Below are 19,275 nucleotides of genomic sequence, written 5' to 3'. Positions count from 1 at the left end.
ATATACACACACACCAACAACACTGGGGTTGTCCAAAGCACTTCGGAGTATTACATTTTTTTTCATTCATTCGTTCCCTCAAAGTACAAAAAATAAAACAACTGTGCAACGTTTCGGGCAGCAGTATCGCCTTGGCAAAACACAGGCGCCAACGTTTTAGGCACGGGCATGTATGTATGTGTGTGTGTGTGTTGTGATTTTGGACGTGTATGGAGCTCTTATTGTATAGTCTATGGAGCGTATACTATATCTGGTGTGTGTGTGTGTGTGTTCGTGTGTCTTTGTATAGTGGGTGTTGGGTACCTGTAGTGTGCGTCTGTTTATGGTGTGTTGGCTGCCCGATTCTTGGGCTGGTTGGTCTTGCGCCCCCCCTCCCTGGGCTAAAATTTGCCAGTAAGCCCCTGCTCAATCAGTCAATGACTGCACCATCTATGCTCAAGCAGGGATATCCCTAAAACCTGACCTGTTGGTGGCCCTTGAGGACTGGTGTTGGCCACCCCTGGGTTAAAGTCCTCATCGGCCCAAATAAAGCCAGCTGATCACATCGCGTCCCTATTTAGACCTGTACGTTTGATCGCTGCGTCTGTCGCAGGAAGAAGAGAGATTGCAGCGCTGTTTAACCCTGCGGCTCCCGGGAGGGTTTGCCGTGGATTAAGCTTGCAGATCCGTGGCACGGAACGAAACCATTTTCCGGTTGGTGGCCCTTGAGGAGTGGAGTTGACCACCCCTGCTCTAACCGTCTCTGTATCGTGCTACATACTGTGCTAGAAAGTGTTCACGCAGCTGGCCCTGGCAGCAATGTTAGCGATTGTGCTTCCAGCAGAAGACTTTGTTTAACTAACATCCCATTATGTTAAACAAACACCTTCATCCGTTTGGATGGTGTACAGCACATATTCATGGCTAAATCACATTTCAGTTTCACCCACAGCAAACAATACAAAATAAACAGCAAGCGACTGGATCGGCCCAGGGGGTTAAGCCATTGGAAACGTTTAAAGGGGAATTCCCTCCTAGGTGTGCTGGTGCTGGTCCTGGTCCTGGTGCTGTCCTGAGAAAATCACAAGGACACTAAGGGATTTACTAAGCTCGGATGTGAGATGTCGCTATATCGATACGTTAACTGCAGATTGGGGGGGCGATACCCTGCATTGGCGCTTAGCAAATCTCCCCATAAGTATACACATTTTACATTATAGACCAAACATAGAGCCCCCACCCCCTTCACTAACAGTAGGATAAACAATATGTGTACAGTATGTCCATATGAGTAGTTATTAGTAAATACCATGCAATGAATGTCCTTTAGCAGTCTTTAAAGCAGCATATTTTATTTGTCCTCCCTTTAATATGGGCATTGATACAATCCACACATTGATAAGTAATTAGCCAAGTTGCTGATCGATCAGCGAAGATTCGGCTCGGGGGTTCACTAAATGGCTGTGCAGCAGAAGAGGACCAAAGATGAATAGTTCATGTAAGTTCTGGGGGGAAGATCATGTGACCAGGCAGTCACGAGATACAATTGGTGCACTGCTAGAGAGAGGGCAGGGCTCAAAAAGGGGTGTGCCATAGCCTGTTTCAGAAGAGGGGGGGATGTGACTTTGTAAATGGTTGGTATAGAAACAAAAAATGCTTGTTACATTAAAAATGTCATTCAGAGTTGTTGTTTTTATTGTCTGTTTTGTTTTTAAATGCTACAAGTATTTTCTCATAGTACATAACTGATTTATTTGAAGAAAAAAAAAGACACGTGTAGGATATTGCTGGGTCTGCAGCTTTAAGATGTTAGAAGGGGGCTTCCTTGTGGGTTTCCCGGGCCGCTTGTGGTGGTTTAAGTGACTAGAAGATAGAAAAGCCCACCACAAATCCAGCCATAGTGTAGCATCCTTAATGAAAGTAGCATCCCCGGCTGGGGCACCGTTACCAAGAGGCGTCTCCGGTTAGAAGGTAGGTGGGACGGGGAGTCGCGCTGCCCTCTCTGATGTGTCTTTATACATTGGAGTAAATGTGCTTTTGTCACTATGTTACTAGTTTGTGTAACGATACTACACTGTGTGTGTGTGTGTGTGTGTGTGTGTGTGTGTGTGTGTGTGTGTGTGTGTGTGTGTGTGTGTGTGTGTGTGCTCTCCGATGGGTTACATATTTGACATGATGTTTTTCTGCGTATGCCACACAATATTTAGCTCTCCCATACCTGAAGTTATAACCAGGGTACAACCGTTCATCAATGACCTTCTCATCCAGGCGACGGAAACTGTACTTTGGACGGCAGTGATAGGACCACGAATCGAGATTGCAGTCCCAGTTTATCTCAATGCCCATCACGCCCCCCTGAAATAGAAGAGACGCGCGATGAGAGGCGCGTCCACGCAGAGAAATGGTTTGTGAGGCAGTATGCTGTCACTGCTTGTGACCGCATGCAGTAAAAGGTACGGATACATCTCTGCCTGATGCATTCAGCGGAAGCCGGATACCTTTAAGGCTTTGACACTGTCCAGCTTTTTTCTACATGACGGTCATCTATCGCCCACCTACCTCTACTCATCCCCCTGCTGCCTTTCTCTCTCACTTTGAATCCTGGCAGTGTTGCAGTGGATAGAGTTACAGTACAGGCCGCAGTGTTGCAGTGGTTAGAGTTACAGTACAGGCCGCAGTGTTGCAGTGGATAGAGTTACAGTACAGGCCGCAGTGTTGCAGTGGTTAGAGTTACAGTACAGGCCGCAGTGTTGCAGTGGTTAGAGTTACAGTACAGGCCGCAGTGTTGCAGTGGTTAGTTACAGTACAGGCCGCAGTGGTTAGAGTTACAGTACAGGCCGCAGTGTTGCACTGGATAGAGTTACAGTACAGGCCGCAGTGTTGCAGTGATTAGAGTTACAGTACAGGCCGCAGTGTTGCAGGGGTTAGAGTTACAGTACAGGCCGCAGTGTTGCAGTGGTTAGAGTTACAGTACAGGCCGCAGTGTTGCAGTGGATAGAGTTACAGTACAGGCCGCAGTGTTGCAGTGGATAGAGTTACAGTACAGGCCGCAGTGTTGCAGTGGTTAGAGTTACAGTACAGGCCGCAGTGTTGCAGTGGTTAGAGTTACAGTACAGGCCGCAGTGTTGCAGTGGATAGAGTTACAGTACAGGCCGCAGTGTTGCAGTGGTTAGAGTTACAGTACAGGCCGCAGTGTTGCAGTGGTTAGAGTTACAGTACAGGCCGCAGTGTTGCAGTGGATAGAGTTACAGTACAGGCCGCAGTGTTGCAGTGGATAGAGTTACAGTACAGGCCGCAGTGTTGCAGTGGTTACAGTTACAGTACAGGCCGCAGTGTTGCAGTGGTTAGAGTTACAGTACAGGCCGCAGTGTTGCACTGGATAGAGTTACAGTACAGGCCGCAGTGTTGCAGTGGATAGAGTTACAGTACAGGCCGCAGTGTTGCAGTGGTTAGAGTTACAGTACAGGCCGCAGTGTTGCAGTGGTTAGAGTTACAGTACAGGCCGCAGTGTTGCACTGGATAGAGTTACAGTACAGGCCGCAGTGTTGCAGTGGTTAGAGTTACAGTACAGGCCGCAGTGTTGCACTGGATAGAGTTACAGTACAGGCCGCAGTGTTGCAGTGGATAGAGTTACAGTACAGGCCGCAGTGTTGCAGTGGTTAGAGTTACAGTACAGGCCGCAGTGTTGCAGTGGTTAGAGTTACAGTACAGGCCGCAGTGTTGCACTGGATAGAGTTACAGTACAGGCCGCAGTGTTGCAGTGGTTAGAGTTACAGTACAGGCCGCAGTGTTGCAGTGGTTAGAGTTACAGTACAGGCCGCAGTGTTGCAGTGGTTAGAGTTACAGTACAGGCCGCAGTGTTGCACTGGATAGAGTTACAGTACAGGCCGCAGTTTTGCAGTGGTTAGAGTTACAGTACAGGCCGCAGTGTTGCAGTGGTTAGAGTTACAGTACAGGCCGCAGTGTTGCAGTGGTTAGAGTTACAGTACAGGCCGCAGTGTTGCAGTGGTTAGAGTTACAGTACAGGCCGCAGTGTTGCAGTGGATAGAGTTACAGTACAGGCCGCAGTGTTGCAGTGGTTAGAGTTACAGTACAGGCCGCAGTGTTGCAGTGGATAGAGTTACAGTACAGGCCGCAGTGTTGCAGTGGTTAGAGTTACAGTACAGGCCGCAGTGTTGCAGTGGTTAGAGTTACAGTACAGGCCGCAGTGTTGCAGTGGTTAGAGTTACAGTACAGGCCGCAGTGTTGCAGTGGTTAGTTACAGTACAGGCCGCAGTGTTGCAGTGGTTAGAGTTACAGTACAGGCCGCAGTGTTGCACTGGATAGAGTTACAGTACAGGCCGCAGTGTTGCAGTGGTTAGAGTTACAGTACAGGCCGCAGTGTTGCACTGGATAGAGTTACAGTACAGGCCGCAGTGTTGCACTGGATAGAGTTACAGTACAGGCCGCAGTGTTGCAGTGATTAGAGTTACAGTACAGGCCGCAGTGTTGCAGTGGTTAGAGTTACAGTACAGGCCGCAGTGTTGCAGTGGATAGAGTTACAGTACAGGCCGCAGTGTTGCAGTGGATAGAGTTACAGTACAGGCCGCAGTGTTGCAGTGGATAGAGTTACAGTACAGGCCGCAGTGTTGCAGTGGTTACAGTTACAGTACAGGCCGCAGTGTTGCAGTGGTTAGAGTTACAGTACAGGCCGCAGTGTTGCACTGGATAGAGTTACAGTACAGGCCGCAGTGTTGCAGTGGATAGAGTTACAGTACAGGCCGCAGTGTTGCAGTGGTTACAGTTACAGTACAGGCCGCAGTGGTTACAGTTACAGTACAGGCCGCAGTGTTGCAGTGGTTACAGTTACAGTACAGGCCGCAGTGGTTAGAGTTACAGTACAGGCCGCAGTGGTTAGAGTTACAGCACAGGCCGCAGTGTTGCAGTGGTTAGAGTTACAGTACAGGCCGCAGTGTTGCAGTGTATAGAGTTACAGTACAGGCCGCAGTGTTGCAGTGGTTAGAGTTACAGTACAGGCCGCAGTGTTGCAGTGGTTAGAGTTACAGCACAGGCCGCAGTGTTGCAGTGGTTAGAGTTACAGTACAGGCCGCAGTGTTGCAGTGGTTAGAGTTACAGTACAGGCCGCAGTGGTTAGAGTTACAGTACAGGCCGCAGTGTTGCAGTGGTTAGAGTTACAGTACAGGCCGCAGTGTTGCAGTGGTTAGAGTTACAGTACAGGCCGCAGTGTTGCAGTGGTTAGAGTTACAGTACAGGCCGACGTGTTGAAGTGGTTAGAGTTACAGTACAGGCCGCAGTGTTGCAGTGGATAGAGTTACAGTACAGGCCGCAGTGTTGCAGTGGTTAGAGTTACAGTACAGGCCGCAGTGTTGCAGTGGTTAGAGTTACAGTACAGGCCGCAGTGTTGCAGTGGATAGAGTTACAGTACAGGCCGCAGTGGATAGAGTTACAGTACAGGCCGCAGTGTTGCAGTGGATAGAGTTACAGTACAGGCCGCAGTGGATAGAGTTACAGTACAGGCCGCAGTGGATAGAGTTACAGTACAGGCCGCAGTGTTGCAGTGGATAGAGTTACAGTACAGGCCGCAGTGTTGCAGTGGATAGAGTTACAGTACAGGCCGCAGTGTTGCAGTGGTTAGAGTTACAGTACAGGCCGCAGTGTTGCAGTGGTTAGAGTTACAGTACAGGCCGCAGTGTTGCACTGGATAGAGTTACAGTACAGGCCGCAGTGTTGCACTGGATAGAGTTACAGTACAGGCCGCAGTGTTGCAGTGGTTAGAGTTACAGTACAGGCCGCAGTGTTGCAGTGGTTAGAGTTACAGTACAGGCCGCAGTGTTGCAGTGGTTAGAGTTACAGTACAGGCCGCAGTGTTGCAGTGGTGAGAGTTACAGTACAGGCCGCAGTGTTGCAGTGGTTAGAGTTACAGTACAGGCCGCAGTGTTGCAGTGGTTAGAGTTACAGTACAGGCCGCAGTGTTGCAGTGGTTAGAGTTACAGTACAGGCCGCAGTGGATAGAGTTACAGTACAGGCTGCAGTGTTGCAGTGGATAGAGTTACAGTACAGGCCGCAGTGTTGCAGTGGTTAGAGTTACAGTACAGGCCGCAGTGTTGCAGTGGTTAGAGTTACAGTACAGGCCGCAGTGGTTAGAGTTACAGTACAGGCCGCAGTGTTGCACTGGATAGAGTTACAGTACAGGCCGCAGTGTTGCAGTGGTTAGAGTTACAGTACAGGCCGCAGTGTTGCAGTGGTTAGAGTTACAGTACAGGCCGCAGTGTTGCAGTGGTTAGAGTTACAGTACAGGCCGCAGTGTTGCAGTGGTGAGAGTTACAGTACAGGCCGCAGTGGTTAGAGTTACAGTACAGGCCGCAGTGTTGCAGTGGTTAGAGTTACAGTACAGGCCGCAGTGTTGCAGTGGTTAGAGTTACAGTACAGGCCGCAGTGTTGCAGTGGTTAGAGTTACAGTACAGGCCGCAGTGGTTAGAGTTACAGTACAGGCCGCAGTGGTTAGAGTTACAGTACAGGCCGCAGTGTTGCAGTGGTTAGAGTTACAGTACAGGCCGCAGTGGTTAGAGTTACAGTACAGGCCGCAGTGTTGCAGTGGTTAGAGTTACAGTACAGGCCGCAGTGTTGCAGTGGTTAGAGTTACAGTACAGGCCGCAGTGTTGCAGTGGTTAGAGTTACAGTACAGGCCGCAGTGTTGCAGTGGTTAGAGTTACAGTACAGGCCGCAGTGTTGCAGTGGTTAGAGTTACAGTACAGGCCGCAGTGTTGCAGTGGTTAGAGTTACAGTACAGGCCGCAGTGTTGCAGTGGTTAGAGTTACAGTACAGGCCGCAGTGGTTAGAGTTACAGTACAGGCCGCAGTGCTGCTTGTTGGAGGTAGTGGCACTTGTTGTTCTGACAGACAGGGTGTACTTTTATTCCCCAGTGGCCAGAACAGACCGTGGTATACATGAGCCTCCGAACGCGCTGCGCAGAGGTGTCAGTTACAGTAGATAATAGCACAGGTCCCCGTATGTGGCGGGCGTTAGTTGCTGCGCGGTAACAGGGATTGTACTTTAAGGCTAATCTTATTTATCGCACAGGGCCCCGCATTCCCAAAAGCTGGCCCTGCGTTTTGACCACCCACGTACCGACATAAAAGACATAACACATACATGTGGCACAAAGTACCATCATACACTGATGCTAAGGGATGCATGATGGGGAAGACGCTCCTATACAATGTGCTGTGGAGCCTCTTCCCGGTGCTGGAGGAGCAGTCGGCTCCAGGCAGATGTACATGATCACAGCTGCATTGCTCCCTGTTTGCGGTACACACCAAAACGGCCACTTGTGAAAAGTTCTCTCCTGCTTCCTTGAATATGTCCGCTAAACGGAAGATGGGGCACTGGGGAGCACTGACTCGGTCGTAGACGCAGGATATATTGTATTCCGGTAAGATGTTTTTCCTGTGGTGGAAAAGAACGAGAAGTCGAACAATGCTAATAATCGCATACGATAATAATATAAATACAAGAGTCAACCGCAGGAGCGGCCAACCCCGGTCCTCAAAGGCAACCAACAGGTCAGGTTTAAAAGATATCCCTGCTTCAGCAGAGGTGGCGCAATCTTTGATTGAGCCACCTGTGCTGAAGCAGGGATATTCTGAAACCTGACCCTCTTGGTGGCCCTTGAGGACTGGCGTTGGCCGCTCCTGGTGTAATGTAGCGCTAATACAAAACATGTATTTTCTAATCAAAATGAATCTAATTATTATAATGCATAATATACATTATTAAGAAATAATAAATAATACCCAAGCAGTGAGGCCGTGAATATGTTCCCAGTTAGCGCTTACGTTGTGAAATCGAAGTCTGCAAAGTGGATATTGTTCTTTATCAGGACGGTAAAGTTTTCAGCGCTTCTCAAAACCGCAGGACTGAAATGCGCAAATGAAACCGGTTAGGGCGCAGAGTTTACAGCGCACAGATTAAGAACCCCTCAGCCAGCTGTAAATACCAGCGCTCACATCCCATACGGACAGCAGCAGAAATATATCGATGGCGTCTCCACATTCACGTCAAAGAGACAATCCGTCTGAGGATCGCTGCAGTCAATTCGCATTTAACTCTATGTTCCCCGTGTCACACTGCTAAGGTAATCTTTTTTTAATTTTAAGACAAACAGAAATTGGAAGGAAGCAGAGGCCGCCGGTGTCTGATAACCAGAGGCGTTGGTTTCATTTGCCTAAAGCCAGTGACGCAGGGCGCAGTGACCCCGCTGCGCTCTCTCTGACAATCGTATTCCAGTTCTGAAGAATGGAAATTGTGAGCAGCAAACCCACAATACCCCCATTGTGCTGCTGTGTTTAGGCATTGTAGGAGTGGGAGAAGGAGGCTCTGTCCTATATTATACCATGGAGTTTTGTTTTTTACACTCTGTGTCCTAAGGCCCTTATTCTACATCAGGGGCGGACAACTCCAGTCCTCAAGCCCCCCAACAGGTCAGGTTTTCAGGATATCCCAGCTTCAGCACAGGTGGCTCAAACAGAGACTCAGTCAAAGACACATTGTAACACGATGCCAGGGAAGATGTCACATGGCTAAGTGCTTTCATTTGACAGCAATTCCTTTATTGTTGCTGTTGCTAAGTGGGCCTGTACCTTTAGGCACAAAACAACGTGACTGTCATTATTCCCCGGAATGATGCTGGAACAGACTGGAATCCTCTCTCTTGCTTAATGTTTACACACAAGCTCACAAATCAGCGTGGAGTCCCAGCTCCTATCCCACCTCCTATCTCACCTCCTATCTCACCTCCTATCCCACCTCCTATCCCACCTCCTATCCCACCTCCTATCCCACCTCCTATCCCACCTCCTATCTCACCTCCTATCTCACCTCCTATCCCACCTCCTATCCCACCTCCTATCCCACCTCCTATCTCACCTCCTATCCCAGCTCCTATCCCACCTCCTATCCCAGCTCCTATCCCAGCTCTATCAGCTCCTGTCCCAGCTCCTGTCCCAGCTCCTGTCCCAGCTCCTGTCCCAGCTCCTGTCCCAGCTCCTGTCCCAGCTCCTATCTCACCTCCTATCCCAGCTCCTATCCCAGCTCTATCAGCTCCTATCCCAGCTCCTATCCCAGCTCCTATCCCAGCTCCTATCCCACCTCCTATCCCACCTCCTATCCCACCTCCTATCTCACCTCCTATCCCAGCTCCTATCCCAGCTCTATCAGCTCCTGTCCCAGCTCCTGTCCCAGCTCCTGTCCCAGCTCCTGTCCCAGCTCGTATCCCACCTCCTATCCCAGCTCCTATCTCACCTCCTATCCCAGCTCCTATCCCAGCTCTATCAGCTCCTATCCCAGCTCCTATCCCACCTCCTATCCCAGCTCCTATCCCAGCTCCTATCCCAGCTCCTATCCCACCTCCTATCCCAGCTCCTATCCCAGCTCCTATCCCAGCTCTATCAGCTCCTATCCCACCTCTATCAGCTCCTATCCCACCTCCTGTCCCACCTCCTGTCCCACCTCCTGTCTCACCTCCTGTCCCACCTCCTATCCCAGCTCCTGCCCCCCACACATTCATAAACCAAATGCATGTGTCAGAGGACGCCCCCTAATCCCTGTGCCACGTGGTGCATTGAGATCGGCCCCTCATCCCTGTGCCACGCGGTGCATTGAGATCGGCCCCTCATCCCTGTGCCACGCGGTGCATTGAGATCGGCCCCTCATCCCTGTGCTACGCGGTGCATTGAGATCGGCCCCTCATCCCTGTGCCACGCGGTGCATTGAGATCGCCCCCTAATCCCTGTGCCACGCGGTGCATTGAGATCGACCCCTCATTCCTGTGCCACGCGGTGCATTGAGATCGCCCCCTAATCCCTGTGCCACACGGTGCATTGAGATCGACCCCTCATCCCTGTGCCATGCGGTGCATTGAGATCGCCCCCTCATCCCTGTGCCACGCGGTGCATTGAGATGGGCCCCTCATCCCTGTGCCATGCGGTGCATTGAGATCGCCCCCTCATCCCTGTGCCACGCGGTGCATTGAGATCGCACCCTCATCCCTGTGCCACACGGTGCATTGAGATCGCCCCCTCATCCCTGTGCCACGCGGTGCATTGAGATCGCACCCTCATCCCTGTGCCACACGGTGCATTGAGATCGCCCCCTCATCCCTGTGCCACGCGGTGCATTGAGATCGCCCCCTCATCCCTGTGCCACGCGGTGCATTGAGATCGCCCCCTCATCCCTGTGCCACACGGTGCATTGAGATCGCCCCCTCATCCCTGTGCCACGCGGTGCATTGAGATCGCACCCTCATCCCTGTGCCACGCGGTGCATTGAGATCGCCCCCTCATCCCTGTGCCACGCGGTGCATTGAGATGGGCCCCTCATCCCTGTGCCATGCGGTGCATTGAGATCGCCCCCTCATCCCTGTGCCACGCGGTGCATTGAGATCGCCCCCTAATCCCTGTGCCATGCGGTGCATTGAGCTCGCACCCTCATCCCTGTGCCACACGGTGCATTGAGATCGCCCCCTCATCCCTGTGCCACGCGGTGCATTGAGATCGCACCCTCATCCCTGTGCCACGCGGTGCATTGAGATCGGCCCCTCATCCCTGTGCCATGCGGTGCATTGAGATCGCACCCTCATCCCTGTGCCACATGGTGCATTGAGATCGCCCCCTCATCCCTGTGCCACGCGGTGCATTGAGATCGCACCCTCATCCCTGTGCCACACGGTGCATTGAGATCGCCCCCTCATCCCTGTGCCACGCGGTGCATTGAGATCGCCCCCTCATCCCTGTGCCACGCGGTGCATTGAGATCGCCCCCTCATCCCTGTGCCACACGGTGCATTGAGATCGCCCCCTCATCCCTGTGCCATGCGGTGCATTGAGATCGCACCCTCATCCCTGTGCCACGCGGTGCATTGAGATCGCCCCCTCATCCCTGTGCCACGCGGTGCATTGAGATGGGCCCCTCATCCCTGTGCCATGCGGTGCATTGAGATCGCCCCCTCATCCCTGTGCCACGCGGTGCATTGAGATCGCCCCCTAATCCCTGTGCCATGCGGTGCATTGAGCTCGCACCCTCATCCCTGTGCCACACGGTGCATTGAGATCGCCCCCTCATCCCTGTGCCACGCGGTGCATTGAGATCGCACCCTCATCCCTGTGCCACGCGGTGCATTGAGATCGGCCCCTCATCCCTGTGCCACGCGGTGCATTGAGATCGGCCCCTCATCCCTGTGCCATGCGGTGCATTGAGATGGGCCCCTCATCCCTGTGCCACACGGTGCATTGAGATCGCACCCTCATCCCTGTGCCACGCGGTGCATTGAGATCGGCCCCTCATCCCTGTGCCACGCGGTGCATTGAGATCGGCCCCTCATCCCTGTGCCATGCGGTGCATTGAGATGGGCCCCTCATCCCTGTGCCACGCGGTGCATTAAGATCGCCCCCTCATCCCTGTGCCACGCGGTGCATTGAGATCGCACCCTCATCCCTGTGCCACACGGTGCATTGAGATCGCCCCCTCATCCCTGTGCCACGCGGTGCATTGAGATCGCACCCTCATCCCTGTGCCACGCGGTGCATTGAGATCGCCCCCTCATCCCTGTGCCACGCGGTGCATTGAGATCGCACCCTCATCCCTGTGCCACACGGTGCATTGAGATCGCCCCCTCATCCCTGTGCCACGCGGTGCATTGAGATCGCACCCTCATCCCTGTGCCACGCGGTGCATTGAGATCGCCCCCTCATCCCTGTGCCACGCGGTGCATTGAGATCGCCCCCTCATCCCTGTGCCACACGGTGCATTGAGATCGCCCCCTCATCCCTGTGCCACGCGGTGCATTGAGATCGCACCCTCATCCCTGTGCCACGCGGTGCATTGAGATCGCCCCCTCATCCCTGTGCCACGCGGTGCATTGAGATCGCCCCCTCATCCCTGTGCCACACGGTGCATTGAGATCGCCCCCTCATCCCTGTGCCACGCGGTGCATTGAGATCGCACCCTCATCCCTGTGCCACGCGGTGCATTGAGATCGCCCCCTCATCCCTGTGCCACGCGGTGCATTGAGATGGGCCCCTCATCCCTGTGCCATGCGGTGCATTGAGATCGCCCCCTCATCCCTGTGCCACGCGGTGCATTGAGATCGCCCCCTAATCCCTGTGCCATGCGGTGCATTGAGCTCGCACCCTCATCCCTGTGCCACACGGTGCATTGAGATCGCCCCCTCATCCCTGTGCCACGCGGTGCATTGAGATCGCACCCTCATCCCTGTGCCACGCGGTGCATTGAGATCGGCCCCTCATCCCTGTGCCACGCGGTGCATTGAGATGGGCCCCTCATCCCTGTGCCATGCGGTGCATTGAGATGGGCCCCTCATCCCTGTGCCACGCGGTGCATTGAGATCGCCCCCTCATCCCTGTGCCACACGGTGCATTGAGATCGCCCCCTCATCCCTGTGCCACGCGGTGCATTGAGATCGCACCCTCATCCCTGTGCCACGCGGTGCATTGAGATCGCCCCCTCATCCCTGTGCCACGCGGTGCATTGAGATGGGCCCCTCATCCCTGTGCCATGCGGTGCATTGAGATCGCCCCCTCATCCCTGTGCCACGCGGTGCATTGAAATCGCCCCCTAATCCCTGTGCCATGCGGTGCATTGAGCTCGCACCCTCATCCCTGTGCCACACGGTGCATTGAGATCGCCCCCTCATCCCTGTGCCACGCGGTGCATTGAGATCGCACCCTCATCCCTGTGCCACGCGGTGCATTGAGATCGGCCCCTCATCCCTGTGCCACGCGGTGCATTGAGATCGGCCCCTCATCCCTGTGCCATGCGGTGCATTGAGATGGGCCCCTCATCCCTGTGCCACACGGTGCATTGAGATCGCACCCTCATCCCTGTGCCACGCGGTGCATTGAGATCGGCCCCTCATCCCTGTGCCACGCGGTGCATTGAGATCGGCCCCTCATCCCTGTGCCATGCGGTGCATTGAGATGGGCCCCTCATCCCTGTGCCACGCGGTGCATTGAGATCGCCCCCTCATCCCTGTGCCACGCGGTGCATTGAGATCGCACCCTCATCCCTGTGCCACACGGTGCATTGAGATCGCCCCCTCATCCCTGTGCCACGCGGTGCATTGAGATCGAACCCTCATCCCTGTGCCACGCGGTGCATTGAGATCGCCCCCTCATCCCTGTGCCACGCGGTGCATTGAGATCGCACCCTCATCCCTGTGCCACACGGTGCATTGAGATCGCCCCCTCATCCCTGTGCCACGCGGTGCATTGAGATCGCACCCTCATCCCTGTGCCACGCGGTGCATTGAGATCGCCCCCTCATCCCTGTGCCACGCGGTGCATTGAGATCGCCCCCTCATCCCTGTGCCACACGGTGCATTGAGATCGCCCCCTCATCCCTGTGCCACGCGGTGCATTGAGATCGCACCCTCATCCCTGTGCCACGCGGTGCATTGAGATCGCCCCCTCATCCCTGTGCCACGCGGTGCATTGAGATGGGCCCCTCATCCCTGTGCCATGCGGTGCATTGAGATCGCCCCCTCATCCCTGTGCCACGCGGTGCATTGAGATCGCCCCCTAATCCCTGTGCCATGCGGTGCATTGAGCTCGCACCCTCATCCCTGTGCCACACGGTGCATTGAGATCGCCCCCTCATCCCTGTGCCACGCGGTGCATTGAGATCGCACCCTCATCCCTGTGCCACGCGGTGCATTGAGATCGGCCCCTCATCCCTGTGCCATGCGGTGCATTGAGATCGCACCCTCATCCCTGTGCCACACGGTGCATTGAGATCGCCCCCTCATCCCTGTGCCACGCGGTGCATTGAGATCGCACCCTCATCCCTGTGCCACACGGTGCATTGAGATCGCCCCCTCATCCCTGTGCCACGCGGTGCATTGAGATCGCCCCCTCATCCCTGTGCCACGCGGTGCATTGAGATCGCCCCCTCATCCCTGTGCCACACGGTGCATTGAGATCGCCCCCTCATCCCTGTGCCACGCGGTGCATTGAGATCGCACCCTCATCCCTGTGCCACGCGGTGCATTGAGATCGCCCCCTCATCCCTGTGCCACGCGGTGCATTGAGATGGGCCCCTCATCCCTGTGCCATGCGGTGCATTGAGATCGCCCCCTCATCCCTGTGCCACGCGGTGCATTGAGATCGCCCCCTAATCCCTGTGCCATGCGGTGCATTGAGCTCGCACCCTCATCCCTGTGCCACACGGTGCATTGAGATCGCCCCCTCATCCCTGTGCCACGCGGTGCATTGAGATCGCACCCTCATCCCTGTGCCACGCGGTGCATTGAGATCGGCCCCTCATCCCTGTGCCACGCGGTGCATTGAGATCGGCCCCTCATCCCTGTGCCATGCGGTGCATTGAGATGGGCCCCTCATCCCTGTGCCACACGGTGCATTGAGATCGCACCCTCATCCCTGTGCCACGCGGTGCATTGAGATCGGCCCCTCATCCCTGTGCCACGCGGTGCATTGAGATCGGCCCCTCATCCCTGTGCCATGCGGTGCATTGAGATGGGCCCCTCATCCCTGTGCCACGCGGTGCATTGAGATCGCCCCCTCATCCCTGTGCCACGCGGTGCATTGAGATCGCACCCTCATCCCTGTGCCACACGGTGCATTGAGATCGCCCCCTCATCCCTGTGCCACGCGGTGCATTGAGATCGCACCCTCATCCCTGTGCCACGCGGTGCATTGAGATCGCCCCCTCATCCCTGTGCCACGCGGTGCATTGAGATCGCACCCTCATCCCTGTGCCACACGGTGCCTCATCCCTGTGCCACGCGGTGCATTGAGATCGCACCCTCATCCCTGTGCCACGCGGTGCATTGAGATCGCCCCCTCATCCCTGTGCCACGCGGTGCATTGAGATGGGCCCCTCATCCCTGTGCCATGCGGTGCATTGAGATCGCCCCCTCATCCCTGTGCCACGCGGTGCATTGAGATCGCCCCCTCATCCCTGTGCCACGCGGTGCATTGAGATCGCCCCCTCATCCCTGTGCCACACGGTGCATTGAGATCGCACCCTCATCCCTGTGCCACGCGGTGCATTGAGATCGGCCCCTCATCCCTGTGCCACGCGGTGCATTGAGATCGGCCCCTCATCCCTGTGCCATGCGGTGCATTGAGATCGGCCCCTAATCCCTGTGCCACGCGGTGCATTGAGATCGCCCCGTCATCCCTGTGCCACGCGGTGCATTGAGATCGCCCCGTCATCCCTGTGCCACGCGGTGCATTGAGATGGGTTATCTGTAGCAATGCTGGGGAAGTGTGCACATTCTTGGTTAACCCTTTGCTGCCCAAGGCGTCGGCAACTCATTGCTCTGCCCATCTGAGAGCAAAGGGGTTAATAATGCAGGAGCCACTATGTTGTGCATGTTACAGGCCTGTGTTGTAAGCCCATTCAGTCAGCCTCTAACTAGAATACCTCTACCGACGCCTGTCCTGTTTTAGTAAGATGTACATAACATAGGTTTAAACCAGGGGGGGGGGGGCGGCAACTCCGGTCCTCAAGGGGCACTAGCAGGTCACGTTTCAGGCTCTCTGTTTCAGCACAGGTGGCTTAACCCATGACTAAGTCATTAGGACTGAGTCACCTGTGCTGAAGCAGGGATATCCTGAAAACCTGACCTGTTGGTGGCCCTTGAGGACTGGAGTTGGCCACCCCGGGTTTAAACCTATCACTGCCATTGGTCCTTAGTGGCCCTGTTAATTGAACGTGTAAGTAGCACCATTCCTCTGCCACGTCACATAGCTCGGCGGGCCATGTAATAATATAATCCTCAGGCGCCAGATAATACTTCATAATGAGACTGATTCCCAGCGCTTCCCGGCCCGGCAGGTAACGACAAGCACGCAACTTCATCACACGTGCAGATCGCACCCGCATTACATCGCGCCCGCATTACACCGCGCCCGCATTACACCGCGCCAGCATTACATCGCGCCCGCATTACACCGCACCCGCATTACATCGCACCCGCGTTACACCGCACCCGCATTACATCGCACCCGCATTACACCGCGCCCGCATTACATCGCACCCGCATTACACCGCGCCCGCATTACATCGCGCCCGCATTACACCGCACCCTCATTACATCGCACCCGCATTACATCGCACCCGCATTACATCGCACCCGCATTACATCACATCTCTGGCGTTACTTGTTGGAGATTATCCAGCTTAAACCTCTGGCTCCTACTCTGGCATGGAACCAGCATGGGACACCCGGCATGCGACACACGGCATGGAACCAGCATGGGACACACGGCATGCGACACACGGCATGGAACCAGCATGGGACACACGGCATGCGACACACGGCATGCGACACACGGCATGCGACACACGGCATGCGACACACGGCATGGAACACACGGCATGGAACCAGCATGGGACACACGGCATGGGACACACGGCATGGAACCAGCATGGGACACACGGCATGCGACACACGGCATGGAACCAGCATGGGACACACGGCATGCGACACACGGCATGGAACCAGCATGCAACACACGGCATGCAACACACGGCATGTAACACACGGCATGTAACACACGGCATGCAACACACGGCATGCGACACACGGCATGGGACACACGGCATGCGACACACGGCATGGAACACACGGCATGGGACACACGGCATGGGACACACGGCATGGGACACACGGCATGCGACACACGGCATGGGACACACGGCATGGGACACACGGCATGCGACACACGGCATGGGACACACGGCATGCGACACACGGCATGGAACCAGCATGGGACACACGGCATGCGACACACGGCATGGAACCAGCATGCAACACACGGCATGCGACACACGGCATGCGACACACGGCATGCGACACACGGCATGCGACACACGGCATGCGACACACGGCATGCGACACACGGCATGCGACACACGGCATGGGACACACGGCATGGGACACACGGCATGCGACACACGGCATGCGACACACGGCATGCGACACACGGCATGGGACACACGGCATGGGACACACGGCATGGGACACACGGCATGGGACACACGGCATGGGACACACGGCATGGAACAAATGGCATGGAAGGACCACAGAGGAATCTCATTGCTGGCTGAGACAGCAGAGTTATTGGGAGCTGGTTCCCGCCGGTGCACCGGTGCACGCCGTACGTTGCTGGGACTTCAATACAGATTTAGCTCGTGCAAAAGGGTTCAGCCCCTTGGTGTTGCTGGACCCCTGGCAGCTAACCAGTTAAACCAAAATTCCCCTCCACTGTTGCCGTCTCCCACTTTTTCTTGTTGGGCTTCTGGGGCGTCTATGTCTGCCATTTTAATCTATCCCTGGGAAACAGGATTTTGAGGTTTCAGGGTAAGGAAATTATTTCAATACCCCCCCCAAAAAACAGAACTCCGGTTAGCGGCACCAGCAGTTTCCAGAAGTGCCGGGGGGGTCTTTTTTAGATTGGGTCTTTATAAAGTAAGTGTGCAAACCGCAGCAGTACTGTCATAGTACGACAGCCGTGGGTACTTACTCCCCATGCTGCATTAAAGTATCACCTGGGGATTTATTTCTATACTGTGTATCTTTTTATAGTTCCTGACCCCAGGGGAGGGGGGGGGGGCAGCAGATTCCTTGTTACTGTGGACCCTCTGATCCTAAAGGTAAATTGGCCTGTCATAGTTGGACAGCCAATAAGAGAGAGGAACATCACAATGGCGCATGGCATCCTGCTCACTGATTGGCTGCTCCTTACCCCCTCCCATAATTAACACAGGGACGTCCCAGGGGAATAGCTCAGGAACCTGGGGGCCAGTAGTAATATGGAGCAGGTGGTTTTATCCCTGGGTTACAGGTAAAGAAAGCATCAGGTATGTCAGACTGAAGGGACGGCTGCTGGGACGTCCTCACTGATGGATTAACCCAGGGGTGGGCAACTCCAATCCTCAAGGGCCACCAACAGGTCAGGTTTTCAGCATATCCCTGCTTCAGCACAGGTGGTCCCGCCGTTGACTGAGCCACTGATTGAAGCACCTGTGCTGAAGTAGGGATACCCTGAAAACCTGGCCTGTTGGTGGCCCTTGAGGACTGGAGTGGACCGCCCCTGGAATAGCCTGGGTGCTGGACGTCCGATCAGACTCATGTTAAATGGAAGAACTTACTCTGGGGTATTTCTCTCCGACTCCACGGGGCACCAGGCAGAGATCTCACAGGTTCGGATAGTGGAGTTAAATGGCATGCACCGTCCACTCTGGATCCCTGCAGGACATGGAGACGAGGCGTTACTGTGTTACCCATCTTATTCTACAAAAACAAACGGACATGGAGCCCACACCTCCCACACTGTTCTATATCTGTGCGACTGTCCGGGTTAATACGTTAATGGACTTGTGCCAGCGCATTTATTGTTGTTTGTATTCCAAGTGTGCTGTGAACCATCTAAGAAGAGACCTGTGAGGCCTGGACAGCTCTATACACTATACTACCTATGAGGTAATCCATTAAAAGGTATCACAACCTCCATCAATCTACACTTCTCTCGGACTAATGCTGCTATTAGGACTTTATGTACAGCACTGTGTATACTGTCAGCACTATATAAGAAAAAAATATCTATATACTGTATATTGTTATTATCAAAAGGGCCTTGTGGCAAGGCGGCGCCTTGGGGGGCCCTGTGCTCCCTCCTCTCTGCGCCGGGTTCCAACTTCCACCCGGCCGGAGAGGGGAGCTGGAAGAGGAAGCACGGACCCCCCCCCTTCGGTTGGAGGTTGGATCCCGGCACTGACAGGAGGAGGAAGAGGAGAGAGCGCGGGGGCTGCTGGACCAGTGAGGAGGTAGGGTATGTGTATGTGTGTGCGCGTGTGTGGGGTGTTCTTTTACCTTCTCTGCAGCGGGCCGCCTCCAGCAGCGTCACATGGCATTGCGTTGCCATGGCAACGTGACATCACATGCCGCCGTGACGTCATAATGCCACGACAGTACTGGAGGAGTGCTGCTCGTCTGGGCAAGTCCCACCCCCTTTTTGTTTTTTTTTTACAGGGGGGCCTCGCTGGCAGTATGCTGCTTAAGGCCCCACAAAATCTAAGGCCCTGGTCACTCTACCTTTATTGTGGTATTGGCAACTCATGGCCGTCTTCAATATGCTATGAAATGGTCTAGTCCCCTTGCTCAGGAACATTTTAGCTCCATTCATTTAATGGGGATAAAATGTTCTCCAGCAAGGGGAAGGCGGCTTCACATAATATTGAACGGTGGCCAATGTGT

At 54.6% G+C, this 19,275-nt stretch overlaps 1 protein-coding gene across 7 annotated transcripts in view; it reads right to left on the bottom strand.

Annotated features, from left to right (window-relative positions):
- Positions 1–19,275, bottom strand: part of P2RX7 (purinergic receptor P2X 7) — a 77,311-nt gene that overhangs the window by 26,729 nt on the left and 31,307 nt on the right. For 6 of the 7 annotated variants that reach the window (XM_075568216.1, XM_075568217.1, XM_075568218.1 and 3 more), the window contains 4 exons: positions 18,171–18,267; positions 7,815–7,895; positions 7,296–7,425; positions 2,198–2,334 (listed from right to left, as the gene is read on the bottom strand). In XM_075568216.1, coding sequence (XP_075424331.1) covers positions 2,198–2,334; positions 7,296–7,425; positions 7,815–7,895; positions 18,171–18,267 — 445 coding nt within the window. The remainder of the gene's footprint in view (positions 1–2,197; positions 2,335–7,295; positions 7,426–7,814; positions 7,896–18,170; positions 18,268–19,275) is intronic. The other variant, XM_075568215.1, reaches the window with a different exon arrangement.

This window comes from Ascaphus truei, chromosome 13, assembly GCF_040206685.1.
Source record: "Ascaphus truei isolate aAscTru1 chromosome 13, aAscTru1.hap1, whole genome shotgun sequence".
In the NCBI taxonomy this organism is placed as follows: domain Eukaryota; kingdom Metazoa; phylum Chordata; class Amphibia; order Anura; family Ascaphidae; genus Ascaphus; species Ascaphus truei.
The sequence above is the reverse complement of the archived record's forward strand: the minus strand, read 5'-3'. Positions and strand labels throughout refer to the sequence as shown.